Source organism: Entelurus aequoreus, linkage group LG01, assembly GCF_033978785.1.
Source record: "Entelurus aequoreus isolate RoL-2023_Sb linkage group LG01, RoL_Eaeq_v1.1, whole genome shotgun sequence".
Taxonomy (NCBI): Eukaryota; Metazoa; Chordata; class Actinopteri; order Syngnathiformes; family Syngnathidae; genus Entelurus; species Entelurus aequoreus.
The window spans coordinates 46,450,157-46,476,766 of record NC_084731.1 but is presented as its reverse complement, the minus strand read 5'-3'; the positions used below and the strand labels follow the sequence as shown (position 1 = coordinate 46,476,766).

Below are 26,610 nucleotides of genomic sequence, written 5' to 3'. Positions count from 1 at the left end.
ATATCTATCTATATATAATATACATATATGCTCCAGCACTCCCTGCGACCCTGAAAGGGTCAAGCAGTAGAAAAAGAATGGATGGATATATTTATATTTATATATATTTATACATACACACAAAGTTGTCTTCTATGTGGCCCAAAAAGAGTGCGGAATTATCACAAAATTAAAAAAACGTTTATTCGTCATCAATAGGAGCTGAACAATATAATAAAACAGTAATATCAATATAATAAACAATCATAACAATATGATAAAACAGAAAAAAATACAATAAAACAGTAATAATATAAAAAAAGACTGTCGTTAAAAACTTGTGTAAAAGTAGACAACACAAATAAACATGAAGAGATAAAAACAAGACTTACATCATAGTGAGGTTAAAACACTTCAAATAAATGTCTAATACATACACATTTTGCTGTGTCTTTACGTGTCCTCAATAACTGGTAGCCAAAATCTCTGTAAAGAATCCAACAAGAAAGTATTAGAAACTATTTAATAATATATATTTAAAAAATAATGACAGTACTATCAAAAGTATGCAACCTCCACATTGTTTTCATTAACTTCAGAAGATGTCAGTAGGTTAATTGACAAGCGGTCAGGATCCAGCAGCTTCATTTAGCTCTGCATGCGCTATAAAAATGTCACTTGTGCTACTCAGTAATTGAGAGTAGTGCGCTAATTAATGCTAACTGTGCAATTTATTCCTTACCGCTTTTACAACATTGGTTCTGTCGTCGCTGTGTTGTGTGGCATACTGAGAGCTAACTTTCTTTTCTGCTTTCCCATGCACTCCAAAATAATTTTTCAAGTTTAAAAAGTTAACTTGTCATATACAGGGTGCCAATAAAGTCTGGACATATAATACTGTACATCAGGGGTCACCAACGCGGTGCCCGCGGGCACCAGGTCGCCCATAAGGACCAGATGAATCGCCCGCTGGCCTGTTCTAAAAATAGCTCAAATAGCACCACTGTAGCGGCGAACAGCTGTCTCGTCAGCTGATGCGCGAGCGCGTAACTGCGGATGCTTGGCAACCAGCCAAACCCCACTTAATAAAATTATATTTTATTTTAGAGCACATCCACATCCCTATTCACCTAGGCAACCCCAGGAAATGTATATAATTCGGCATTCAGTTTACGTTCACGCGCAGGTATAACGCGGCGCTCTCCCGTCTCGTCTGCTGGTGCGCGAGCCCGGTAATTAGACAGCTGTGTCAAATCAAGGAGGACAAAAGACGCCACCGCAGAGTGGAGAAAGGTTTGGTTCATTACAGATAACACAGAGTTGTGCCAAAAGTGTACCAAAACTAAAAGCTGAACGGACAGCCGGTAAGATTGCACTTTATTTCTCTTTGTGGGTGTGGCGCACCTGTTGCGCTGGTGAGATGGGGGGGAGTTGTGTGCATGTAGCGTGCTTAGTCTGGAGGGTAAATACACACGGTGTTTTGTGTAACTGTTGTTTAGTAAGGAAGTGTTGTGATTCTTTGCTTAGTTTGATAAATGTTGGAGCAGTTTGCTTCATCAGGAGGGTGAAGTCGCTCAACTTAAAGTGTTGGATTTAACTCTGTTGGATCATTGGCTGCTGGTGAGGGCATAGAAAAGGGGTATTTTTCTACCAGTAGACAGCGTTTAAGATTGAGTGTTTCACTGCTAAATTAATAATATATTTATATTGGATATGGATTTTAAATATGTATCTAAAATAGGTGGTTAATTGGTTAGGTATTTATGTATTTGCATATTGGGTTTTCTGCTGCATTTATCTATTGTGTTTCTGGTGTTAAATGTATTTTATATGTATCTTGGTGCATTTATGTTGAGACAATTTAATTAAAATCTGAATTAACTTAAAGGGAAAATATTAATCCATTTTCTTGCACTTGTTTAATTGTTAAGTGTTGATAGCCTAATTAATAATTGTAAATTATGGGATTGATAATTGATTGATTTTTTTTACAGCATGTTAATCTTGTTGTGTTTTGTCCTTAAAGGTTTTTCACCTATTAAAGAAGCTAAAGGCTACTAAATACAGCTAATGACAGCTAAAGAAATTAAAGTCTACAAAAGTCTACTAACACTGCTAAAGACTGCTAAAAAGACTAAAGAAGAAAAAAGAAGCTGTTTCTTTGTTGGAAAAACTGTTGCAAACTAAAGGAAAATAATAGGAAAAAAGTAACTACGGTCTGGTCTTTTGAGTGAAATCCAGAAGCCACATTCAGCATTGGTACATCCCTTCAAGTGTGGGATAAGCACAGCGAAAAAAGCAAAACACTTGACAAGCACTTACCAGTGAGCTGCCTCTATTTTTTAAATGTTATTCATTTACTAGCAAGCTGGTCTTGCTTTGCTCGACAATTTTAATTCTAAGAGAGACAAAACTCAAAAAAAATTTAAAAATCCAAGAAAATATTTTAAAGACTTGGTCTTCACTAACTGACAAAGACACAGATAACAGATTTGGTGTCCAGTTCAAAGTGTGACATGATTTATTTAAAAATTTGAGTTGACTTTTGTATTTTACATGAGTTATTATTTGTACAAACATGGTGCAAAGTAATTCATGATTTGTTCAAAAATGTTAGTGGCTAGCTAGTTAAAATGGGATATTGTGATTTCACAAGACTGTCTTAAAAGTGATCATTTGAAAATGTTCAATTTGAAAAATGTGCACTTAGAGAAAATATAAAAATAAAGTGTTGCATATTGATATTTATCTGTTTCTATATATATTTATTGTGAGAAATCATTAAGATGATCAGTGTTTCCACAAAGATAAATATCATTAATTATTAATAATAACATAGAGTTAAAGGTAAATTGAGCAAATTGGCTATTTCTGGCAATTTATTTAAGTGTGTATCAAACTGGTAGCCCTTCGCATTAATCAGTACCCAAGAAGTAGCTCTTGGTTTCGAAAAGGTTGGTGACCCCTGCTGAACATACATTATGCAAAAAAGAAGCTTAAATAATTTTAATAAATTAAAAAAATAAAAAGTTATATCTTTCCTACAAATATTAATGAACAATTTCATGAATGTAAAAATATATCTAAATAAATGATATACAGTATAATTGAAATATTAAAATCAATCAACTAAAAATAAATGTTATTCACATTATATTGTATTATATATAACATATATTTTAATATTGTAAGTATATTAAAAATATATACAGAATAAATTATATTTTTTAAAGCATATACATGTATATTATAAACATATATTTATATATACATACATCATTTAAAAAAATACACTTGCACACACAATAATGAGAAATAACTCACTCTCCAATTAAAATCCCAGCTATAATGAGAGCATTTACAGTAATTGTCCTAATTGTTTGCATGCCCCTCACCATGGTCGAGCAGGCCGTGGCAAAAGTCATGTATCTGGGGTTAAACTGCATTGCGCCAATGGGCTGTTGATGTTTGCCGTCCAGCACAGCCACCTTCATCCCGTTCTCAGTGTTCCAAACATGGACTCTCCCATCCTCTGAGCCTAAACGCACGAGCAGAAAGGTTGGTCACCAGGCACACGTCTCATTGGAGCAGATTGACATGTGAAGAAGACAAGTTTACCTATCATGACGAACTGGGAGTCAGGGGTGAAACACGCCTCCAGAGTTAAGCCTCTGCTGTTGTTGTAGCCCTTCATCAGTCAAGAAAATACTTCATCATCATCATCATCTTAAACTATCATCAGTCAAAAAATACTTTATCACCTTAAGATGTCAACTATAATGTACTTAAAGAAATACAGATTGTAAAGTAATTTCCTTCCAGTATCAGAATTAAATTACTTAATTCAACAGTAGAAGAATGGAAGCTAATTTCAACAAGCAATATATTTAATTTATCAATAATTATTAAGCTATTTCCAGCTATTATTTACATTTATACTGTAATACACAATGTTCCTGTCAGTTTTTAACTAGATAACATTTCATTTATTTCAATTCATGTTAAGTTGATTTCCTTTTTATTGATGTATTTATATTTGTACAAACCCCGTTTCCATATGAGTAGGGAAATTGTGTTAGATGTAAATATAAACGGAATACAATGATTTGCAAATCCTTTTCAACCCATATTCAATTAAATGCACTACAAAGACAAGATTTTTGATGTTCAAACTCATTAACTTTTTTTTTTTTTTTCAAATAATAATTAACTTAGAATTTCATGGCTGCAACATGTGCCAAAGTAGTTGGGAAAGGGCATGTTCACCACTGTGTTACATGGCCTTTCCTTTTAACAACACTCAGTAAACGTTTGGGAACTGAGGAGACACATTTTTTAAGCTTCTCAGGTGGAATTCTTTCCCATTCTTGTTTGACGTACAGCTTAAGTTGTTCAACAGTCCGGGGTTCTCCGTTGTGGTATTCTAGGCTTCAAAATGCGCCACACATTTTCAATGGGAGACAGGTCTGGACTACAGACAGGCCAGTCTAGTACCCGCACTCTTTTACTATGAAGCCACGTTGATGTAACACGTGGCTTGGCATTGTCTTGCTGAAATAAGCAGGGGCGTCCATGGTAACGTTGCTTGGATGGCAACATATGTTGCTCCAAAACCTGTATGTACCTTTCAGCATTAATGGCGCCTTCACAGATGTGTAAGTTACCCTTGTCTTGGGCACTAATACACACCCATACCATCACAGATGCTGGCTTTTCAACTTTGCGCCTATAACAATCCGGATGGTTTTTTTCCTCTTTGGTCCGGAGGACACGACGTCCACAGTTTCCAAAAACAATTTGAAATGTGGACTCGTCAGACCACAGAACACTTTTCCACTTTGTATCAGTCCATCTTAGATGAGCTCAGGCCCAGCGAAGCCGACAGCGTTTTTGGGTGTTGTTGATAAACGGTTTTCGCCTTGCATAGGAGAGTTTTAACTTGCACTTACAGATGTAGCGACCAACTGTAGCTACTGACAGTGGGTTTCTGAAGTGTTCCTCAACCCATGTGGTGATATCCTTTACACACTGATGTCGCTTGTTGATGCAGTACTTTCCCAACTTCTTTGTCACGTGTTGCTGGCATCAAATTCTAAAGTTAATGATTATTTGCAAAAAAAAAAAAAGTTTATCAGTTTGAACATCAAATATGTTGTCTTTGTAGCATATTCAACTGAATATTGGTTGAAAATGATTTGCAAATCATTGTATTCCGTTTATATTTACATCTAACACAATTTCCCAACTCATATGGAAACGGGGTTTGTAGTTTTGATTACCCAATTTAGAGGTATTGAAATCGCCATGTCAAATGGTTATTGCTAATTAGTAGCATGTAGCTAGCGCATTTGTTTTCATGCATTGCTTTCAAGTTGGAATGTCCCAGAAGTTATTTTGTATGTCATATTGACATACTTTATTTCTGTATGTTCAGCTCTCAAATAGAGGAGATTGCTATCACACTGCCTGTATCGGAGATTTTAGATGATACTTTTAATGGTTTTTTTTTTTTGCTGACATTGGAATAATATTAGATGTGTACACCCCAATTTATTCACTTATCGTTTTGTCTTTTGTTAAATAATCTATGTACTGTTTGTTACACATACCTTAGGGTTGCGTGATACAGACAATATACGTTATAAATGATATACATTTGGCCAACGTTAGAGATTTTAATACTATTGTCATATCAGGATAATGCATTTTAATGACACATTCTAACAGTGTCCCGCAAATGTGGCAGCGACAAGCGAACAAACGCCTCCCAAACGCAACATAGCATTTTAGCTAAAAACTCTACAGAGCAAAGCCACCTCTAAATCAGCAATCCACACCTTCATAGCGGCAAAGCCAGTTCTATTACATTGTTTTTTGTTTGATTATAATTTGGATTAAAAATGGAATCATTCAATTATCTTGAAAATTTTAAGAATTGGTATGAGCATTGGTATTACCAATACTGATACTGTAACTTTCGGGCTGGTCAATTATATGATGGTGATTATTTTCAGTTCGATCACGGTGATCAGCTGTTACCATATTTACCCCGTTTAAACGTGGCGGAAATGCCTGTTAGTTAACAGTAGGGAAGCAATGGTGCTGCTTGGTATAATCCTGGATGGACAATCCACCTTTATTGACCACGATCCCGTGCGTGTCTGTTTGTGTCCGTGTGTGTGCGCAACCATCCCTGTCCACAATTGCGAAAGTCAGGCTCGCCACAATGTAAATTATGTTCAATCAGCATTGTGCCGCATCCCCCTTACACAGCTAGAAGTGCAGCCCAGAAAAACTAAATAAAGAAATATGGCTAATACTAACATAGCAGTTAAAACACAACATTGAAAAGGAGCAGAAACTTCAATGACATACTTTAGCTTGAGCTCACAATGTGGTGTGTGCAGTAATCCTGCCCAGAATTTGGTCTCGACTGGGAGAATAAACACACCTACTAATTCAATCAGGAAAAATTAATTATTACATTTTATATCTAAATATTTTTAAATCAATGTTTATGTGTTTGCTCTGATTCAACTCTTCTGATATAACATGTACTAAAAAACTCTGCAGACACTTTTTGTTCAAATAGTTTTTGAGTATGTGGATAAAAACATTTTGTTCCTGAAATAATGTTAAACATGTTTTATATGTTGCTACATGTTATTTTACAGTACCTCCAATTCAAACTGCACTTTAGTGTATTTTCATCAAATATAACATACAGAATTTGACTATGAATGTTCTCATTCATCCAGGTCATTGTAATCCCAGGGCATTCAATTGATCGCAACTGGACTGTTTGGTTTGTCATAGAAGACGTTTCGCCACTCATGAGCATGTATCGGACACCTCGGTCTCCTTAGACGCATCCTCGCTCATCCATGCAGACTGGACACTGGCCGAGAGTTAGTGGGCAGCCGAGGGTTGGTTGCTTTGTTGGATCTGCTCCGGTCTCTGGCCATGCTCCCCCCAACCCAGCAGACGATGGCGTGGAACACCGCGGAGGCCACCACAGTGTATATGGGTGTTGAAATTATATTTTGGTTTGGTTGCTTGTCTATGCATGGTGCAATCGTGTGTGCGCAATATATATTATTGGTTAATTATTTTTTGTTGTTTTACTTTGTAGCTGTATGTAGAAATGGCACTGCTGGAGTGACAGCTGGTTGCATAAGCTCTGCTCTTTTAATGCATTTAATGTTCTTTGTTTTTTTTTATGTTTCCCTATTACAAACATGTTTATGTGTGCTATAGCTGGCTATAGCTGAGATAGGCTCCAGCACCCCCTGCGACCCCGAAAAGGATAAGCGGTAAAAAATGGATGAATGGATGGCTATGAGGGTTTTTTTTCCCTTGGCCTCAGTCTGGACCCCCTTTCCAGGGGCCCAGGCTTAGACTGAATTTATTTTTATTTTTTTTACTCCCCCCTCCCCAGAGTTTACCTGTTTCTCATCTTTTTTTGTAAGTGGCGCCAGAAGTTGGCAGACCCGTCAGCAATCCTGTTCTGTCTCCCTGTAATGTTTGTCTGCTCTTGAATGGGATTGTGCGGAAAATCTTAATTTCCCCTTGAAGATTAATAAAAGTACTTCTGATTCTGATCCGAGAAGACTTTACCAGTTTATGCTCATAGACTTAGATTGATCAGATCTAGTCTTAGACTTAGACTCGTCAGATCAAGTGTTATAGACAAACCAAACAGTCCAGCTGCGATCGATTGAATGCCCTGAGAACACAGAATTTGAGTTTTAAAAAACTCCTAAATCTGGGTCACCGCTTGTCTTTTGCCAAAGCACTGGTGAGAAGCACTGATGTATACAAGTAATTAAATAATACAAATAATAATTTACCATTTGAAAGTGTTTAGTAAAATATTAACTTTAAAACAAGTCTTATAGTATTCAGTACACCACTTGTTTACTGCAGAATGAAGTTTTGATTGATTGATTGATTGAAGCTTTTATTAGTAGATTGCACAGTACAGTACATATTCCGTACAATTGACCACTAAATGGTAACACCCGAATAAGTTTTTCAACTTGTTTAAGTCGGGGTCCACGTAAATCAATTCATGGTAAATTTGTAATGACGAGCAAAAAAAAAGAACTTTCAGAGGAAGTTTATCACCCAAAATGTACTGAAAAAGAAGCAAAACCGTGGGCCCTAAAACTGAGTTACGAAACGTAGCCTGGGTTACCTGTACTGTTGCACCTCTATAAAACACAATCATAGATATGAACAAAATGACCGTTGTCATCTGTTAGCATATTACCTCGATCAAACATGGCGGAAATATCTGTTAGTAGATACTGCAGTTATAAAGAGTAGGATTGCATTGGTACTCGGCATAATCCTGCACGGGACAATCCGACGTTATTAAAATAAAATAAATCTTTATATTAATCGAGATTGAATGATATGAAAAAATTAATTGTTATAATTTATTTTGCCATATCGCCCAGCCCGACTACTACTACTACTACTTGGTATTGGATCAATATCCAAATTTGCAGTACCGCCCAAAAACTAATGTTAAGTCCCCAAACAACAGAAAAATAAGTGCTCATTGCATTTTAACAAAAGTGTAGATAGAAACTTGTTACAACAGAACGTAACAAGCTATTAAGTAGAATTATATTTTTGACAAAATAATCAAATTGGGAATGACGCAATATGCTAAGGCATACGTCAGTAGCCAAATTAGGAGCCTTTGTAAGCTGTTCTTTAATAGGTCTATTATAGTTTTATGCCAAATAATGTATTGTGATATATATCGTTACCGCAGGAGGCTGCAATATGTATTAAGATAAAGATTTTAGGCCATATTGCCTAACATTTCTTCTTCAAATAAACAAATGGTTTAGGATTCTTCCTACTGCTTTTTGGACATGTAGAATATTGCAAGCGTAAATATGTGGTGTAACTTTGTTAATACCAAAACAAAAAGCTTACCGAAAAAGTGTGCAGCACATCTCCACTAAAAGCATTGAGTAGGCAAATGATTCCTCCGTTAGTAGAGATGAGAATCTGTTTGCCATCTTTACTGAACTTAAGTCCGCTCCAGTCGCAGCTCCGATTCAGCCTCAACTCAAAGGACTTAAAGGGCCCCTTGAGGAAAAACACAAATGACGATAAAACATTCACAGTGTTGACGTTTGACTGGGTTTTTATAGAACGTACCTTGTCAAAAGCGCGTACGTCAAACAGCTTAATGGCCTGGGATTCTACCCCGACGGCGAAGATGAGCCCATCTGGGTCAAAGGAACAAATTGGTCTGCCCAGAGGGTTTGTTAGACCCTGGAAAACAAACACTTTAATCACAATAATAGTCACGGACAATCATTTACAATTCAATAAAACTCTTATTGGAGAAATGGAACCACCGACCAGACTATTTGGAAATAAGTGATTTTTTTTTTTTAAATCTGTGGGTGGGCCAAAATTATTTTGTGCTGTATGTCAAAGGTTTGAGAAATGTTGCAGTGTTGAAAAAGGTAACTGTATTACTAGTAATAAAAACATTGTGTTAATATTTTTTTATTACATATTTATTTTTTTATAACGGTAATAATAACAAAACCATTTAAGTTACAACATCTTTAACAAATTTGGGCATGCTTTTTAATATATTTTTTAAATGTATTTGATTGTTTTCATCATTAATATGTGTTGTTGCCAATTTTGGTTGCTCTCCTAACCGTAAGTGTATCCTTAAAAATTGTGTACAATTATTTTAATATTAATAATACATGATAATAATAATTTAAATATACGATCAAAAAAATTTATACAAATTACAGAAATATGTGAAACAATATAACAATTATAATATTAATAATATAATTGCTTTATAATTGGACATTCAATTTTCAATTATTTTCAAAGCTAAACAGGACATGAAAGACGGTTTTTGAGGTCGTAAAAACATTTTGGATTTTTTTTTTTTAGTTTTTTGCTTAAATTTCTCAATCTCCAGTGCTAAAAAAAGTTTCCAACAAACAAACATGTAATGTTTTCAGATAATGGTACAGTTTTTAATTTGTAAAATAACGTGTTATGCAAATTTGTACTAATTACTAATTGTGACATAAATTTGATCAACCATTTTGATTAATCACAGAAAATTATCGGATTGATCATGTACACACATTAATCGTGCAATTAATTTTGACCGTACAATCTCTTTTACCTTAACCGTTATACTGTTAGTGATCAGATCAATGTATTCATCAGTACAAAAATGAGTGAGGAGACCCCGACTAGTAACCTGACTCTCGCCAGATCCTTGTAGTTCGCTGAGCTCCACACAAAGATCTGGGCTCGAAAGCAATGCAAACTTCTTCAAGATAGCAAAAAATAATGAACCAATAGATGTGACGTAGCGCCAAAGCGACTGTTTGATTCAAACAACAATGGCGGCACGCAGCGAGGAGTCGTGTGCTGACATTGATTCTGCTTTTGCAACTGTTATGTTGAATATTAATTCTTTAAAAGCTGAACAGACAACGGTATTGAAGGTATTTATTAACTTTTCGCTCTGTCGTTATCCAATATGTCAGCTGTTCTGTTTTGAATTTCCCAGCGTCGCTCTCATCAGCGTCACGGGTTAATTTCGATGTGAGTGGTTGAAGTAGCACGTCATTCAAGATAACGGACAAGTGGTTTATCCAATCACATACAATGATTTTTTTACAAGGCCTTGCCTTGTGAAATACATCTCCTATTGAGAAGTCCCACATCCTTGTGTGGAGCTCAGCGAACTACAAGGATCTGGCGAGAGTCAGGTTAACAGACTTGTGTGATCGCTAGCAAATACCCTCCAAAATACAGCTTGAAAGAACTTCAGATAATACTGTTACCTAGTTTTGTGTGAATAAATGACACGCATTCATGTAAAACATTTAAAAATGTTTCTTCAAGACATTCTGACTATAAAATTGCATTTGTGTACAGATATTGGGGTCTCTTCTTAAGCTAATTTGTATTAAGCAAGTGTGTAATCACCTGTGATTAATCATGATTATTACAGATTCCAAAATGTGATTAATCTGAAAAGTGAAGGACTTTTCCTGTGAAAGAATTGGACATTGATTTTTTTAACCTTAACATGTAAAAACCCCTTGGGGAAGGGGGCATAGCCTGCGGGCCTGCAGCGAAGCGGGGTGTGCCAGGACCGGCCTCGATGTCAGCGACAGGTGCGTAGATGGCCCACCTGGGCCTTGTTATCTAATGACCTGTTGCTCTGTATAAGCAGCAAATCGGTAGGAGAGACGTTGTTGGAGTTGGAGCCAGAAAAAGACACACGTACAGAGAGACGCCCTTGTATAACAGGAGGGCTCAGCTAAGGAAATTTTCACCGGGAGAAAAAGTGCTTGTGTTACTTCCAACGTCCAGCTTGAAATTACTCGCCAGGTGGCAATGACCCTTTGTGGTCACACGGCAAGTCAGTGATGTGGATTATGAGGTCCGGCGCTCGGACCGGGGCGGAGGCACTCAAATTTACCATCTAAATCTCCTGAAGGCATGGAAGGAGGCGGAGCCTGTTTCCATGGTGACGGTGGTCGAGGAGGAGGAGTTCGGGCCAGAGATCCCACGCTCTGCCCTGCCCTGCCTCTGTGATAATTAGCTCACGTTAGTGCAGAAAGCGGATGTTGCCAAGTTGCAGCACCGCTTTTCTGATGTGTTGTCCCCTAGGCCCGGCCGCACGAACCTCATCCAGCATCACATTGAGACCAGCCCGGGTGTTACGGTGCGGTCTCGGCCCTACAGTAGTTCGGGAGGAATTAAAATCCATGCTGGAGTTGGGGGTAATAGAAGAATCCCACAGTGCGTGGTCCAGCCCCATCGTTCTGGTAGGGAAGAAGGATGGGTCTGTGCGGTTCTGTGTGGATTACCGCAAGGTAAATGAGGTGTCACGTTTTGACGCCTACCCAATGCCCCGGGTCGACGAGCTCCTGGATCGGCGGGGCACTGCTCGTTTTTTTACCACGCTGGATTTGACCAAGGGCTACTGGCAGATTCCCTTGTCGCCAGAGTCCCAGGAAAAAAACAGCATTTTCCACTCCGGAAGGTTTATACTAATTTGTAACACTTCCGTTTGGCTTGTTGGGTGCGCCCGCCACGTTCCAGTGCCCCATGGACCGGGTACTGCGCCCTCACGCTGCATATGCGGCCGCCTGCCTGGATGACGTCATCATCCAGAGTAGCGGCTGGGAAGAACACATGCGGCGGGTGGCGGCAGTGCTCGAGTCCCTAAGGCAGGCGGGATTCACCGCCAACCCGGCGAAGTGTGCAGTTGGCCGGAGGGAAGTACAGTATTTGGGGTACCACTTGGGAGGAGGGCAGGTGCGCCCGCAGGTAGACAAAACAGCGGCAATTGCGGCCTGCCCAACCCCCAAGACGAAAAAAGAGGTGAGGCAGTTGTGATGGGGGAGTTTTTGGGTCTGGCAGGTTACTACCAGAGGTTTATTCCCCGGTTTGCGGACCTGACCAGCCCACCAACTGACCTCACCCGAAAGGGTGCTCCAGATCTGGTCCAGTGGACGGAGCAGTGCCAGCAGGCGTTTGAGAGGGTTAAAAAGGCCCTCTGCGAGGAGCCGGTCCTGCACATGCCTGATTTTTCTCTCCCGTTTAGTCTGCAGGCTGACGCGTCGGGCAGAGGACTGGGAGCGGTTTTGTCCCAGCAGGTGGAGGGCGTCAACCGCCCCATCCTTTACATCAGCCGGAAGCTCTCCGACCGGGGGGGGAGTAGGCGCGGCCGGACGGCTTCCCAACCTGCGTCTGGCGGTGTAGGTATGTGGAGGGGGGCGTGCCGGTCCTTGAAGTCAGCGACAGGTGCGCTGATGGCCCACCTGGGCCTTTTTATCTAATCACCGTCGCTCTGTATAAGCAGCAAACCGGGAGGAGAGACGTTGTTGGAGTGGGAGCCAGAAAAAGACACACGTACAGAGAGATGCCGGACTGAAAAGTCCAAGTATATATTGCTGGAAAGCAATCCCTGCATGGTTGCATGCGAATAAAAACTGTCTTTGGAACAATGAAACAGGCTCGCCTGGAGATGCATGGTGGTCAGGAGGACCCACTGGAAGAGAGCTTCCACACCCCTCTTTGGAAAGATCATGTATAATGGAGTAACAAAACAAAAACGATGACCAAAATAAAGCAAAAATTGATTGAAAGAACAAAAAAGTCAGCCTTTGACCCCTTAGGGTTAATTTAGTGGTAACTTAACTTTGATGCTGATTTCTTACTTTCTCACATAGGATTAATAAATAAATCATATTATGTTACGTACTTGAATCTACAATCTGACATTGGGTCAGAAAGTGGTGAAAAAAAGGAATGCTTTGCTAATTTGTTTGTTTTTTGGTACTGACCTGAGAGTTCTCAGCGCGCAGATCCCAGATGCGTATTGTTTTGTCCAAGGAACCTGAAATGAACATGTCTTCCACTGGGGACATGGACAGAGCAATAACTCTGCAAAGAAATCACCAGGGAAAATACATTTTAGGCAGTGAATGGCAGTAAATTATATAAAAAGGAAAGTAAACAGCACAGAAATAATTTTGTGCCTAAGTACGGTTGTCACAATATCAGAATTTCAATAGTCTAAATCTGTAGTTTTTCACGATTCTCGATACACAGTGTTTCCCACACATTCATTTATTTGTGGTGGCCCGCCACGAAAGAATTACGTCCGCCACAAATTTAAAAAAATAAAAACTTTTTTTTTTTAAATAATATTTTTTTTTGTCCTGTCCAGCTTCTCAGGCAAATCATATAGTTCAGGGGTGGGCAATTAATTTTTACCGGGGGCCGCATGAGCAACCCGAGCACTGCTGGAGGGCCACACCGACAATATTTCAATTAAATTTTGCTCAAATTATTTGTGATATACCGTAAGATAGATAATAATAATAATAATATTTTCATTTAACCTAACTTATCTTTATACAAAAGCAGATGGCTTTTGATGGTTTTATTTTTAACACTTTCTTACACAACACTTCCTGATGTATATTACAATACAAAAATTTCAATTTCTGTCACTTTATCCTGCATCCTCTTTGTTGTGAACGTAGCACGCCTGTAAGGTGATTGGCGAAGAAGGAGATGAGGAGTGAGGATTGGTTTTCCTTTTGGAAAGAAGGAGATAAGTTGAGCTGTGTTAGTATAGCATGCTCAATAAAAGTTTAAAAAGAGCATCAGACTTGGTGTGCACTTCTTCTGGACGCTACAATTGATGTCAGAAGTGGGATGAAATGCCTCCCAGTTCGCCTTGCCATCAAACCTGGGAGTCTTCATTGAGGGCGGAATTCCCCCCGTGGCAAGCAGCGTGGCTGCACCTGTAAACGCTGTCTCTCTCTCTCTCTCTGTCTCTCTCTCTCTCTTTGCGGCGAGCTCCTCACGTGGCACGTACCTCCCGATGACGTAGCACACAAACAGTGCAGTATGCGCAAAGTTTTACTTCTGACACCAATTGTAGCGTCCAGAAGAAGTGCACACCAAGTCTGACGCTCTTTTTAAACTTTTATTGAGCAAGCTATACTAACACAGCTCAACATATCTCGTTCCTTCCACACGCACGTCTCCTCACTCCTCATTTACGCAACTCAAGAAGACAACATCTACTTCAGCAGGTCGTTACACTATATTCTTTAAACACAGCAACGTGTGTACCACAAATAAGCACACGGCTTTACCTTTACTTGGCAGTCCATGTCTTGTTGAAAACACGCCATTCGTCATCAACTTTTCTCTTTTTAGCGTCTCGGGGATAACCGGGCATCACTTGTCGCTGTGCGCCTTCCCTCACAGGACATACGCACATATAACACTTTTCAAAATAAAAGCAGCACAGTTGTATTGCACGCATGACAAAGATGTTTTTTTAAATTTATTTTGTAATTTGTGATTGCCGCTGCGCGCACGAGCATACGTCCACACGGAAGTAATACAAATAACGCTTTTCAAAACAAAAGCAGCACCGTTGTATTGCACACTCGAAATAGATACTTTTTAAAATTCATTTTGTAATTTATATTTGGCCTCACGCGGGCCGGACAGGGACGTACAAAGGGCCGGATGCGGCCTGCGGGCCGCAGAATGCCCAGGTCTGATATAGTTGATGTAGATGCCCATATAGGCTGTTCAGATTTACTTTACAAAAGAGAAGTGTAGGATATTTCTCTTGTTGCCTTATTTGTATTTGACCACTACTGTTTTCTGTTTATTTGTTACTGACTGTGGCAGGACACCTCTGCCTCTGTTTCACTTTATGTTGCTGGTAAATAATATGGTTGTAGTAGTAGGCTAAAATTAAATTATTTAGTATGCACTAATTAAAGGGGCAGACCTTTAAGAGACATTTTAGCTTTTATATTTTATAAGATATATTTTTTGTAAGAACCACAATTAATATATTTCAGTGAATAACTTATTGTTCAAATCTGTATATAAATATGTACATAAAGTGTTGTAATTATATTGTAAAATGGATGGATGAATGGATGGATGTACGTTTGAAACAAAACTGTTATTATTAATTAGTAAGTATACATTTTTTGAGTCTTTTTAGAGAAAATCATATCATTGTAGTAAATTATGCAAATTACTCGATGTCATGGTGACCACGCCCATAGCCATGCCCCCACCGCCACAGGTATCTTGGCAGTTTATGGGAAACACTGATACATATTCAATATCACGATAAAAATTAAAAAAACACTGAACTCATCAATTTTTACATTCACTATTTTATTGAAAAGTGTTTCAAAGTGTCAAGTATTTAAGATGACTGTGCAACAACATCATTTAAATATCAGTATTAGCTGCCTGGAGGTAACTTTACATTAAAGAAAGAACAGCAGTGTTCCATAACCTTCTCCCAGTATAATGAAACAAAAGAATACTGTGCTTATAAATATACTCATAAACAACAATAGTCAACTTTTTACATTCCAAAAACATAACAGCAGTGGTGTGGAGTCTTCTCGTACATGAAACAAGCAATACTGTTATTAATATCCTTTGAATTTGGTGGTAGCGTGATGTAATCATGTCATTTGTAATGAAATAGGCTAATAAAAAGGCTAAAACATATATTTATTGAAAAATATTTGTGTTTTTATTTGTTATAATAAAATATAATATAATATAATATAAATATAATTTCAGTCTTTTTTAATTACATTATGCATTTTTTGCTCTATTTTTTAAATGTTCCTGTTGGGTTTTTTTCTACAATGTGTTACAGGCCCATAAAATAATGTTCCCCAGGCCTAGGGATGGGAATTGATAAGATTTTTGCGGTTAACCAATCAATCAATCAATCATTGATTGATTTTTGCGGTTAACGATTTGGTTCCTTAACTGTCCTCTTATTGATTCTTATTCAGAAAAAAAAGAACAAATAGAAAGATTAGCATCAATTTAGTTTAGTTTAGTTTAGAGGTAACATGACCTTACAAAGCCAAAATTGAGGCTTCATGAGGCACATATAGCATACAAAATAATTTTGAAAAGAAATAAGAAAACAATATTCTTCTTTTATAATTTAAAAAAATAAAACATGTGGAAAAGATGCAGGAATTTTACAATTTAGTAGCATTTTCCAAACGTTCAAGAATTTTTGCCATCACTCTAATATATTGGTGAAACTCAAAATATTAGAATAGTTTGATTAGATTTACAAGGTGAAACTATCATACACATAACATGCAACTCAAGATATTTCAAGCCGTCTTTTGATATCATTTTGATGATTGTGGCTTACAGCTTATGAAAACCATGATTTGGAAATCCCAGAAAATGTGTCTTCAAAAACTGTGCAATGATCATGAAAATTATAATCAATAATGGCTTGACATATCTCACTTAGTATGAGTTTATATCACATATTAGTTTCACATTTGAAATAGATTTGCGGACATGAATGGACTTTTGCACAATATTCTCATTTTATGAGTTTCACCTGTACAATGGAAGTGACTGAGTGAAAATGTAGTTGCAGGGAAAACATGCAACTTTTCTCCGAGTACAATTGAACATTCACCTATTGAAAATCAGGAGCACTGTAGCAAATGGGTTTAAGCTTTTGACCACAAACGTATTAACTGCTTGTCTGTCCTGTGTGTATGCTCCCCTGCCGTGGTGAAAGGAGACGCAGTAGCGCCAGACGTGAAATGGAGCTAGAACTTACTGACCACCTCTGAACCTGTCAGAATCTGTCTCTCGTCTTGCTCATCTAAATGAGAAGACATTCATTTTATTTTAACAAAAAATATTGCTAAAATGATAGGCGGTGTTAGTTAGTACCTGTTGTATTTACGGCATATGACGTGCAAGTATTACTGCTGCTGGGATGAGATCGGCGTGGTTCAAAAACGTTACTTTATTTATAGTGACTGCATACTGTATGTTCCAATGTTTCAGCATAATGCTCGTATATCCTCCTCTTGATGAAATAGCAATCTTGCAATAATTACAAGTGGCGCTGTTGCAATCTTTTCTTGTAAAATGTAACTTAAGAGCGTTTTTCCCCCCCGGGCGCCGCCATTTTGCTGTCTGACGTCATTACGCAACACGAGTAGTTATTCCCATTCGTGGCATCGTTAAGGGAATCGCTTGAAAAATTGGCAAGTGAATCCAAGAAATTGATACAGTGGGAACTGGTTCTGAACAATTCAATTCCCATCCCTACCCAGGTCCCACTTTGCCTTCCTGGTGTAATAAGTAAAGCAGGGGTGTGATAGAAGAGTTTCTCCAAGCTGTGTTTTCTTAGCACTTATGAAAGTGATAAAAGTTGGCGTGCACCCTTCTGGAGCTTTGCTGCAGGCAAGGCACACTCCCTGGGCTTGTGGTAACATATTTCCTCATTTGCGCAGCGAATACTTATGTGACCGCTTGTATTTGATTACCGAATAAATGCATGACATAAAATACACCTCTTTCTCTTTTAATATGTACCTCAACTTGCTAAATATAGCGACAAAGTGGTTCACTTCTGCTGCGTCTTATTCTCTGGCAAAATCAGGCGCATATGAAGTGTGTTGTGAAGCCACACCTAGTTATGCTACTCACACACTTGCATTATCATTTATTTCATGGGCGAAGGCGAACCGGAAGTGCCAAATCTGCATTTGTGACAAACTCCCATTAATTTATAAGTATATGGAAAAACTGGATAATTTTTAAGACATCAGGCGTTCTTCTTCGGCAGCGACTAAAAATGTATAACCTAACTCTTGCCAGATCCTTGTAGTTCGCCGAGCTCAACACAAGGATCTGGGACTTATCAATAGGAGATGTATTTCAGAAGGCGAGGCCTTGTAAAAAAAATCATCGTATGTAATTGGATAAACCACTTGTCCGTTATCTTGAATGACGTGCTACTTCAACCACTCACATCCAAATCAACCCGTGACACTGATGAGAGCAACACTGGGAAATCCAAAACAGAACAGCCAACATATTGGATAACGGCAGAGCGAAAAGTTAGAGAAATTTTACTGAAACAACGCAGCAATGTCAGTAGACGATCAATGTTGTTTGTGCAAAGAAAATATGCAGAATCAATGTCAGCACACGACTCCTCACTGCGTGCCGCCATTGTTGTTTGAATCAAACAGTCGCTTCGGCGCTACGTCACATCTATGAAATCCCGCCCGGCGATCCTGATTGGTTCATTATTTTTTGCCATCTTGAAGGAGTTTGCATTGCCCTCGAGCCCAGATCCTTGTGTGGAGCTCAGGGAACTACAATGATCTGGCGAGAGTCAGGTTAGAAAATTGATGCGGCTCGCCAAGAAAAACGTGTTGTACAGTATTTGGTACTGACGATACTGAAAAAAGCAGGTATCATTGTATTTTTTTTAGTATTGGAATCGCCTTGGTATCAAAGTATTGATTCCTTTGACAACTTTAGTCCACAATGATACATTTTACTCACCTGGCAGTGTGGCCTCGGAAATATCTGATGTACTTGTTGTCAGCCAGCGACAGATAGCGGATTGTATCTGCAAGTCACAAAGAAATACTTGATATTGAGTGGGCTAAAAAAAAATCTATTCACATCCGAATTCTGATTCCTATTATTCTGGTTCTAAATCGATAAATCATTTTCAAAATGTTTTCTTTTTAAAGCTTACTTGCTACATGTATATGTCAGCAACTAAAAGGAGATTTTTTTTTACCTGAATTTAAAATATTTTTATCATAAGTATGATACCAAATAACATATTGCGAGAATCGATTCTGAATCGAACACTCACCCCAAGAATCAGATTAAAGATCCATTTAAAGATTCCCACCGCTACTTGATATTATTTTTAATTTGCTTTTGAGATTAAAGATTAAAGATTAAAGTACCAATGATTGTCACACACACACTAGATGTGGTGAAATGTGTCCTCTGCATTTGACCCATCGCCTTGGGGAGCAGTGGGCAGCAGCGGCGCCGCGCCCGGGAATCAAGATTTGTTATACAATCAATTTCACACATACATGCCGCGATCAACTTTGCAAAAAAGGATCAAAAAACATAAAATGCAAATGTTTTTAAGTACAAATTAACTTTCTTCTGTTGCTTTTAGATGGGGGATATCTAGAAGGGTCTAAATAGGCCTTCAAAATGGCAGCAAAGTCGCTAAGTTGGCAACACTGATCCCTCCTGCTTTATCTTCTTATTCTCTGACAAACCACATGCCTTGTAATCTGTTTATAATTTATCTGTGACGCCAGCCACAATTAAACATATTAGTAACACTGACCACTATTACTACTACTTATTTGCGTTGCTGTGCTACGTTACCATCCAGTTTATTGGAGCTGTAGATGACTTTCTGAGAATCTCCATGTGTGTAACGGATGAGGTCTGCCCCGTATTTCCGGCTGTACAGGGTCTGAATGGGCCTGGCGTGAAAACATCAAAATATTAATGCAACACACAGACAAATAATGATATAACAAAACAATGACAATAGGAACATCAATGACAACATTAATTATTTCTTTAGTAAATAAAAACATAGCCAATTTCACCAATGTCAAACAATATATTTATATTCACTGATCAATAATACGTTATTCAAACTTTTATATCCAGCATTTATTTGTTGAATTGGTGTAAATGTAATCATGATGTTCCTCAACAAATAAACAATGACCATATATATTGATTGGACAATACTGTATATATTGTATCGGTATCGGCAACACTGGCCCTGGCGGACCTGACTTCGAGGAGAGGCGGAAGCGGAAGCAAACCAAGGAGCGGTGGCTGACAGTGAGAGTGTCTAAATCTTTTTGGCGGCTGTGCATAAATTGTTTTGTGACTGGATCGAGATGGAAGGGGATAGTGACGGGATGTATGAGGAAGGTATGGACATGAATAGGACTAAAGGGGAGAGAGGAAAGAAGGGGAGAGGAGGGCTTAAAGGAAAGTCGAGTGCTAAAAGAGTACAAAAAGACGATGAAGGAGTAGATAAGAGGAAAAAGGTTATGGTAGATAATTACAAGATCATATATACATTTAAATCAGGTCAAGACATGAATGACATTAGTTTGATGACACTGGTTAAGGGGTTAAAGAAGGACATTGGAGAGGTGGAGATAGCGAAGGTCCTCAGGGACGGACGGCTTTTGATTAAATGTAAAAATGGAGAGCAAAAGAACAAAGCAATGCGGTTGCAAAAGCTGAGCAACAAGATAATAAAGGAAAAAATCGAAGTGGGAGAACGAAAGGGGCAAGAGGAGTCGTGACAGGAATCCCAAGAGGTGAAAATTTAGATGATTTGAAAATAGAAATAAAAGGGGGAACTGTCACAATGATGAAGAGAATGATGGCATTTAGAAACGGAGAGAAGACGGAGAGCGAATCTGTGGTAGTACAGTTTGTAGAGGAAGTCCTCCCGGAAAGAATTATGATTGCGTATTTAAGCTTCTACGTTAGAGCTTACGTTCAACCCCCAGTACGCTGTTTCAAGTGCCAACGCTATGGGCACATAGATAGTGTGAGTCATGCTAAGATGAGATGTGGAAGGTGTGGAAGGGAGCATGAATATGGACAATGTGGAGACAATGAACAGGTCAAATGTTGTAACTGTGGCGGGAATCACACAGCAGCGTATGGGGGCTGCGTCATAAGGAAACAGGCAACAGAAGTACAGCAAATCAGAGTAGAAAGAAATACATATGCAGAGGCAGTTAAAGTAAGCAATCAAGAAAGTGCAGAACAAGACAGAAGTGAGAATAGTTTAAGTAATAAAAAACAAGAGGCAGCAAATATAGGAATTTCCATGGACAAACTAGTTGTATTCCTGGCATACGTAATAAACTGTACAGAACAGGCAAGAATTAAGACTGAGAAGATCAAAATAATCGTCAAAGCAGCAGCAAAGTTTTTAAATTTAAAAGAACTATCTTGGGAACAGGTGCAAGGTGAACTACAGAGAGTAGACGAAACTGAGTCATGTTACCACATTTCAACAATTGTTCAGTGGAATGCCAGAAGTTTAATAGCGAACGGACAGGAATTAAAGGGATATATTAATAATATGAAAACTAAACCACATATAATATGTATTCAAGAAACATGGCTGAAGCCAAAATTGAACTTTATAATAAAAGGATATATTACAATACGTAAAGATAGGAATGATGGGCAAGGAGGAGGATGTGCCATATTTATTAAAGAAGACATGCATTATACAATATTAAAAGTAAAACAAGAACAAGAAATAGTAGGGGTAGAAGTATGGAATAATAAAGAAAGGTACAAAGTGCTAAACTTCTATAATCCATGCAAGAAATTACAAATTCATCAACTAAAAACAATAGTCGAGCACTGGAGTGGCAATATCATTTGGTGTGGTGACTTTAATGCACATAGCACAATGTGGGGTAAAAGCGATGACTGGAATGGGGAAACATTGGAAGCATTTTTGGAGGAAAAAGAACTGGTATGTGTGAATGATGGGTCGGGAACAAGGTTAGATGTACAAACCCCGTTTCCATATGAGTTGGGGAAATTGTGTTAGATGTAAATATAAACGGAATACAATGATTTGCCAATCCTTTTCAACCCATATTCAATTGAATGCACTACAAAGACAAGATATTTGATGTTCAAACTCATAAACGTTTTTTTTTTTTTTTTACAAATAATAATTAACTTAGAATTTCATGGCTGCAACACGTGCCAAAGTAGTTGGGAAAGGGCATGTTCACCACTGTGTTACATGGTCTTTCCTTTTAACAGCACTCAGTAAACGTTTGGGAACTGAGGAGACACATTTTTTAAGCTTCTCAAGTGGAATTATTTCAAGAAAATGTCTGGGATCAGAAGTGAACATAAAAATCATGTGATGAAAGATGGGACACGGTGTGTGGTAGAAAATAAAGAAAAAGCAGAACTTTTAGCAAAAACAATTGTTAAAGTGCACAGTAATGATAATTTGAGAAATGTAGAAAAACAAAAGAGAGAAGAAACAATTAGTTTAAATATTGGGGAAATGATGGAAGCCAACGATAATAGCTTTACCAACACTATAGATATGACATTTTCTTTGAAGTAAATGGTTCGAATATTGAAAAAGGTTAAAAATACGACACCAGGAAAAGACCAGATGAGTTATCAGATGATCAAAAACTTAGGTAGCATCGGCAAAGAAGTGGTCTTGAAATTATATAATAGGATATATGAAGAAGGAAAATTACCAGATGAGTGGAAAGAAGCTGTAATAATTCCAATATGCAAACCAGGGAAAGACTCGGAAGAGGCAGGTAATTATAGGCCGATAGCATTGACCTCAAATTTGGGCAAAGTAATGGAAAAAATGATCCCCAACCTTTTTGTAACTGCGGACCTGTCAACGCTTGAAAATTTGTCCCAAATTTGTCATAAAAAAATACAATCATGTGTGCTTACGGACTGTATCCCTGCAGACTGTATTGATCTATATTAATATATAATGTAGGAACCAGAAATATTAATAACAGAAAGAAACAACCCTTTTGTGCGAATGAGTGTGAATGAGTGTAAATGGGGAGGGAGGTTTTTGGGGTTGGTGCACTAATTGTAAGTGTATCTTGTGTTTTTTATGTTGATTTAATAAGAAATAAAAAAATTACAAATATTTTTTTATTTTTTTTATTTCTTGTGCGGCCCGGTACCAATCGATACACGGACCGGTACCGGGCCGCGACCCGGTGGTTGGGGACCACTGATTTAGAGTCAAAAGAAATAATAAAAAACTACCAAAGTGGATTTCGCAAAGCAAGAAACACAAACGACCCAGCAGTGCAGCTGGAAGAGGAAATTAGAAAGGGGCAAATAAATAAATAAAGTATAATTGCAGTATTTTTTGACATAGAGAAAGTGTATGATATGTTGTGGAAACAGGGGTTGCTGATAAAACTAAATAAAATTGGGATTAGAGGGAAAATGTATAGATGGATAAAAGACTTTTTAACAAGTAGAACAATATTAGTAAAAATAGAGAATTAATATAGCAGAGAATATGAAGTGGAAAATGGGACCCCGCAAGGGAGTATAATAAGTCCAGTATTATTTTCGATAATGATAAATGAAGTTTTTAGTGAAGTGGAAAGGTTAGTGGAGGTGGCACTGTTTGCTGATGATGGAGTGATGTGTAAGAGAGGTAGAAATACTAATCATATAGAAAAGAAGATTCAAAAAGCGGTAAATAATGTTCAAGAATGGGGAACGGCTTGGGGTTTAAGATTCTCTGTTGGAAAGACCAAAGTCATAAATTTTGCAAAAAGGAAAGTACAAAACAAGCTCCAAATTGGCCGATTGTAGCTGAGATAGGCTCCAGCGCCCCCCGCGACCCCGAAGGGAATAAGCGGTAGAAAATGGATGGATGGATGGATGGATGGAGAAAATATAGAGGAGGTACAAAATAAAGCTTAAATTGACAATATCAAAGTTAGCCCTACAGTACCAATCCCTGCAATACCACCGTGGATGTATGAAAACCCAAAGGTAAACATGCAATTACTAAAGAATAGAAATGTAAATAGTTACCAGATAGAATAATGGATTGAGGAAACGTTTTAGACAACATCATGGTATACACAGATGCATCAAAAACTATAAATAATAAAATAGGAACTGCAGCAGTTATTCCACAAGGAAACATAGTATTAAATAAAAGAATCAGTGATAAGTTTTCTGTTTTTACGGGGGAATTGGTAGCAATTTATATGGCAGTTAACTGGATAGAGGAAAATAAAGCAAGGAAAGCAGTCGTGTGCTCGGACTCCAGCAGTGCATTGATTAGCACAAAAAACATAGCATCAGAAACAAGACAAGATTTAGTTTATGAAATAGTTTAGGCAATCTGCAGAATAAATAAAGCGGGAGGTGTGGTAACATTTCTTTGGGTTCCTGCTCATGTAGAAGTTGTGGAGAATGAATTAGCTGATAGATACGCAAAACAAGCAACCACTAAAACAGAAGTAAACATGGAGATTAAGCACAGTAAAGAAGAAGTGAAGAGCATAATTAAGATAGAACACAATAAAAAGTGGCAGGATAATTGGAATAAGGAAACAAAAGGTAGAGAGTATTACAAAGTCCAGAGGAGAGTAGGTGTAATGAGAGGAGGCAATAGAAATAGGAAGTAAGACATTATTACTAAAACAGTGGTTCTTAACCTGGGTTCGATCGAACCCTAGGGGTTCGGTGAGTCAGCCTCAGGGGTTCGGCGAAGGTCAAAACACCCGACTCATTGTGTAAATACAAACTTCTCCCTATCAGTGTATTACGGATACGGCAACAGCTGACTGATTTGCAAGTGTGTAATTTGTTGTGAGTTTATGCACTGTGTTGGTTTTGTTGTTTGAACACGGTGTTGTTCATGCACGGTTCATTTTGTGCACCAGTAAGAACAACAACATGGTAACACTTTAGTATGGGGAACATATTCACCATTAATTAGTTGCTTATTAACATGCAAATTAGTAACATATTGGCTCTTAACTAGTCATTATTAAGTACTTATTAATGCCTTATTCAGCATGGCCTTATTATAACCCTAACCGTCTAACCCTGACCCTAACCCTAACCAAATAACTCTAAATTAAGTCTTTATTACTTAGAATATGTTCCCCTAGTGTCCAAATAACTCTAAATTAAGTCTTTGTTACTTAGAATATGTTCCCATACTAAAGTGTTACCAAAAACATATAACTTTGTCTTGAATTTAAAAAAAACCAAAACATTTTATTTTCACTAAAGAAGGGTTCGGTGAATGCGCATATGAAACTGGTGGGGTTCGGTACCTCCAACAAGGTTAAGAACCACTGTACTAGAATGAGATTAGGACATACTGTACATATCTAAATAGTTCATTGAAATTGATAGGGAAACATACTATAGGACTGTGTGATTATTGCCATCAGATAGAAAGTGTAGGACATGTTTTAATACATTGTAGGAACTACAATAGAGAAAGGGAAATACTGGAAAGTAAGTTAGCGAAAGAGAATATTAGGTTAGCAGTGGAAGATACATTAGGATTGAACTCAGAACACATAGGATATACAGCAATATACACATATTTTAAAAACACTGGATTAAATAAAAGAATATAGAGTAGGGATCCACCTCGGTCCACACTCCATTTCAGTAGGTGGCGGTAATGCACACCAGAAGGTTGCTTGCCAACCGCCATAAAAAAACAAAAGAAGAACACTACCCTGGTTTTACTTGGTATTGCAGCGATCCTAATATTTGCAGTATCCCCCACCTCTACATGTGATGTTCCCCGTGAGAACATATGTAGGACAGCGATTTGATTATTCACAAAAAACGTATTTAATGCCTCAGTTAGTAAAGTATGCGCGCGAGTAGTATTAACACATTATTGTTTTTAAACATAAATACATATTTACTTACTTTCCTCGGTTCATGTCATACAACACAATGCGATCGTCGTCGCTGCTTGAGACAGCATTTTCACCGTTCGGACTGTAGTCCAAACAATTAACTCTCTCGGAATTGTCTTGGTAAATTCGTGCAACCCTGAAACTCCTTAACGCGCTGTCCGTGAGCTTCATGTTTCCCACACAGGCTACACAAATAAAAAATAAACTATTGTAATGCTGTACATCCTCTGTCCTATATGGTCCATTGTTTCAAGGTGCACCGGAGCATAACTCTCATTTTGGAATATGTATCAAAACCGTGGATCTCTCCAAAAATGTGCTTTATCCAGAGTACGTTCAAATTTTCTAAAAGGTAAGTTGTAAAAAGGCGGGGGATTTTCGATGACTAAACTTTGGCCGATCAGACACAAAAGCGGGCTTACTGTGTAGACAAAACAAGCATACCTTGAGGGGGAAAAACCGGAAATTACGCTAAAAAGATGTTCATTCTTTAAAATAAATTTATATTTCTATAGTTTTATCAATTAGACATCATTGTAATTACATAAATTATCTTATATATGTTCTCAGTTGCATGTATTATCAAAATAAATCATCACGAGGTAAATACCAAATTAAATGAATTGTTTTTGCTGTTTAAAAAAATAATACAAATAAAATGACAATTGATTTTGTGTACGTTTTCAATGTTCGCCTCTGCTCTACCATTTGTTTTTGGGTT

The 26,610-nt window shown here is 37.9% G+C and overlaps 1 protein-coding gene across 1 annotated transcript; it reads right to left on the bottom strand.

Moving 5' to 3' along the window:
• Nucleotides 1–135: 135 nt before the first annotated feature.
• On the bottom strand, nucleotides 136–26,303 carry LOC133653425 (WD repeat-containing protein 82-like). The gene is made up of 9 exons (XM_062052667.1): nucleotides 25,900–26,303; nucleotides 19,789–19,889; nucleotides 18,928–18,994; nucleotides 13,356–13,455; nucleotides 9,160–9,276; nucleotides 8,932–9,087; nucleotides 3,598–3,667; nucleotides 3,375–3,517; nucleotides 136–465 (listed from the first exon to the last, which is right to left on the bottom strand). Exons 1-9 carry the CDS (start codon nucleotides 26,058–26,060, stop codon nucleotides 433–435), a joined length of 948 nt encoding a protein of 315 aa, XP_061908651.1. The 5' UTR covers nucleotides 26,061–26,303; the 3' UTR covers nucleotides 136–432.
• Nucleotides 26,304–26,610: the final 307 nt, after the last annotated feature.

Bases quoted from the DNA above. Each gene is read 5' to 3' on its own strand.
- LOC133653425 (XM_062052667.1), bottom strand. From the start codon at position 26,060: ATGAAGCTCACGGACAGCGCGTTAAGGAGTTTCAGGGTTGCACGAATT. The intron at 9,088-9,159 runs GTACGTTCTATA...TTTTTCCTCAAG, and splicing joins ACGTACGCGCTTTTGACAAG to GGGCCCTTTAAGTCCTTTGA. The intron at 3,668-8,931 runs GTAAGCTTTTTG...TGACTGATGAAG, and splicing joins ATGTGCTGCACACTTTTTCG to GGCTACAACAACAGCAGAGG.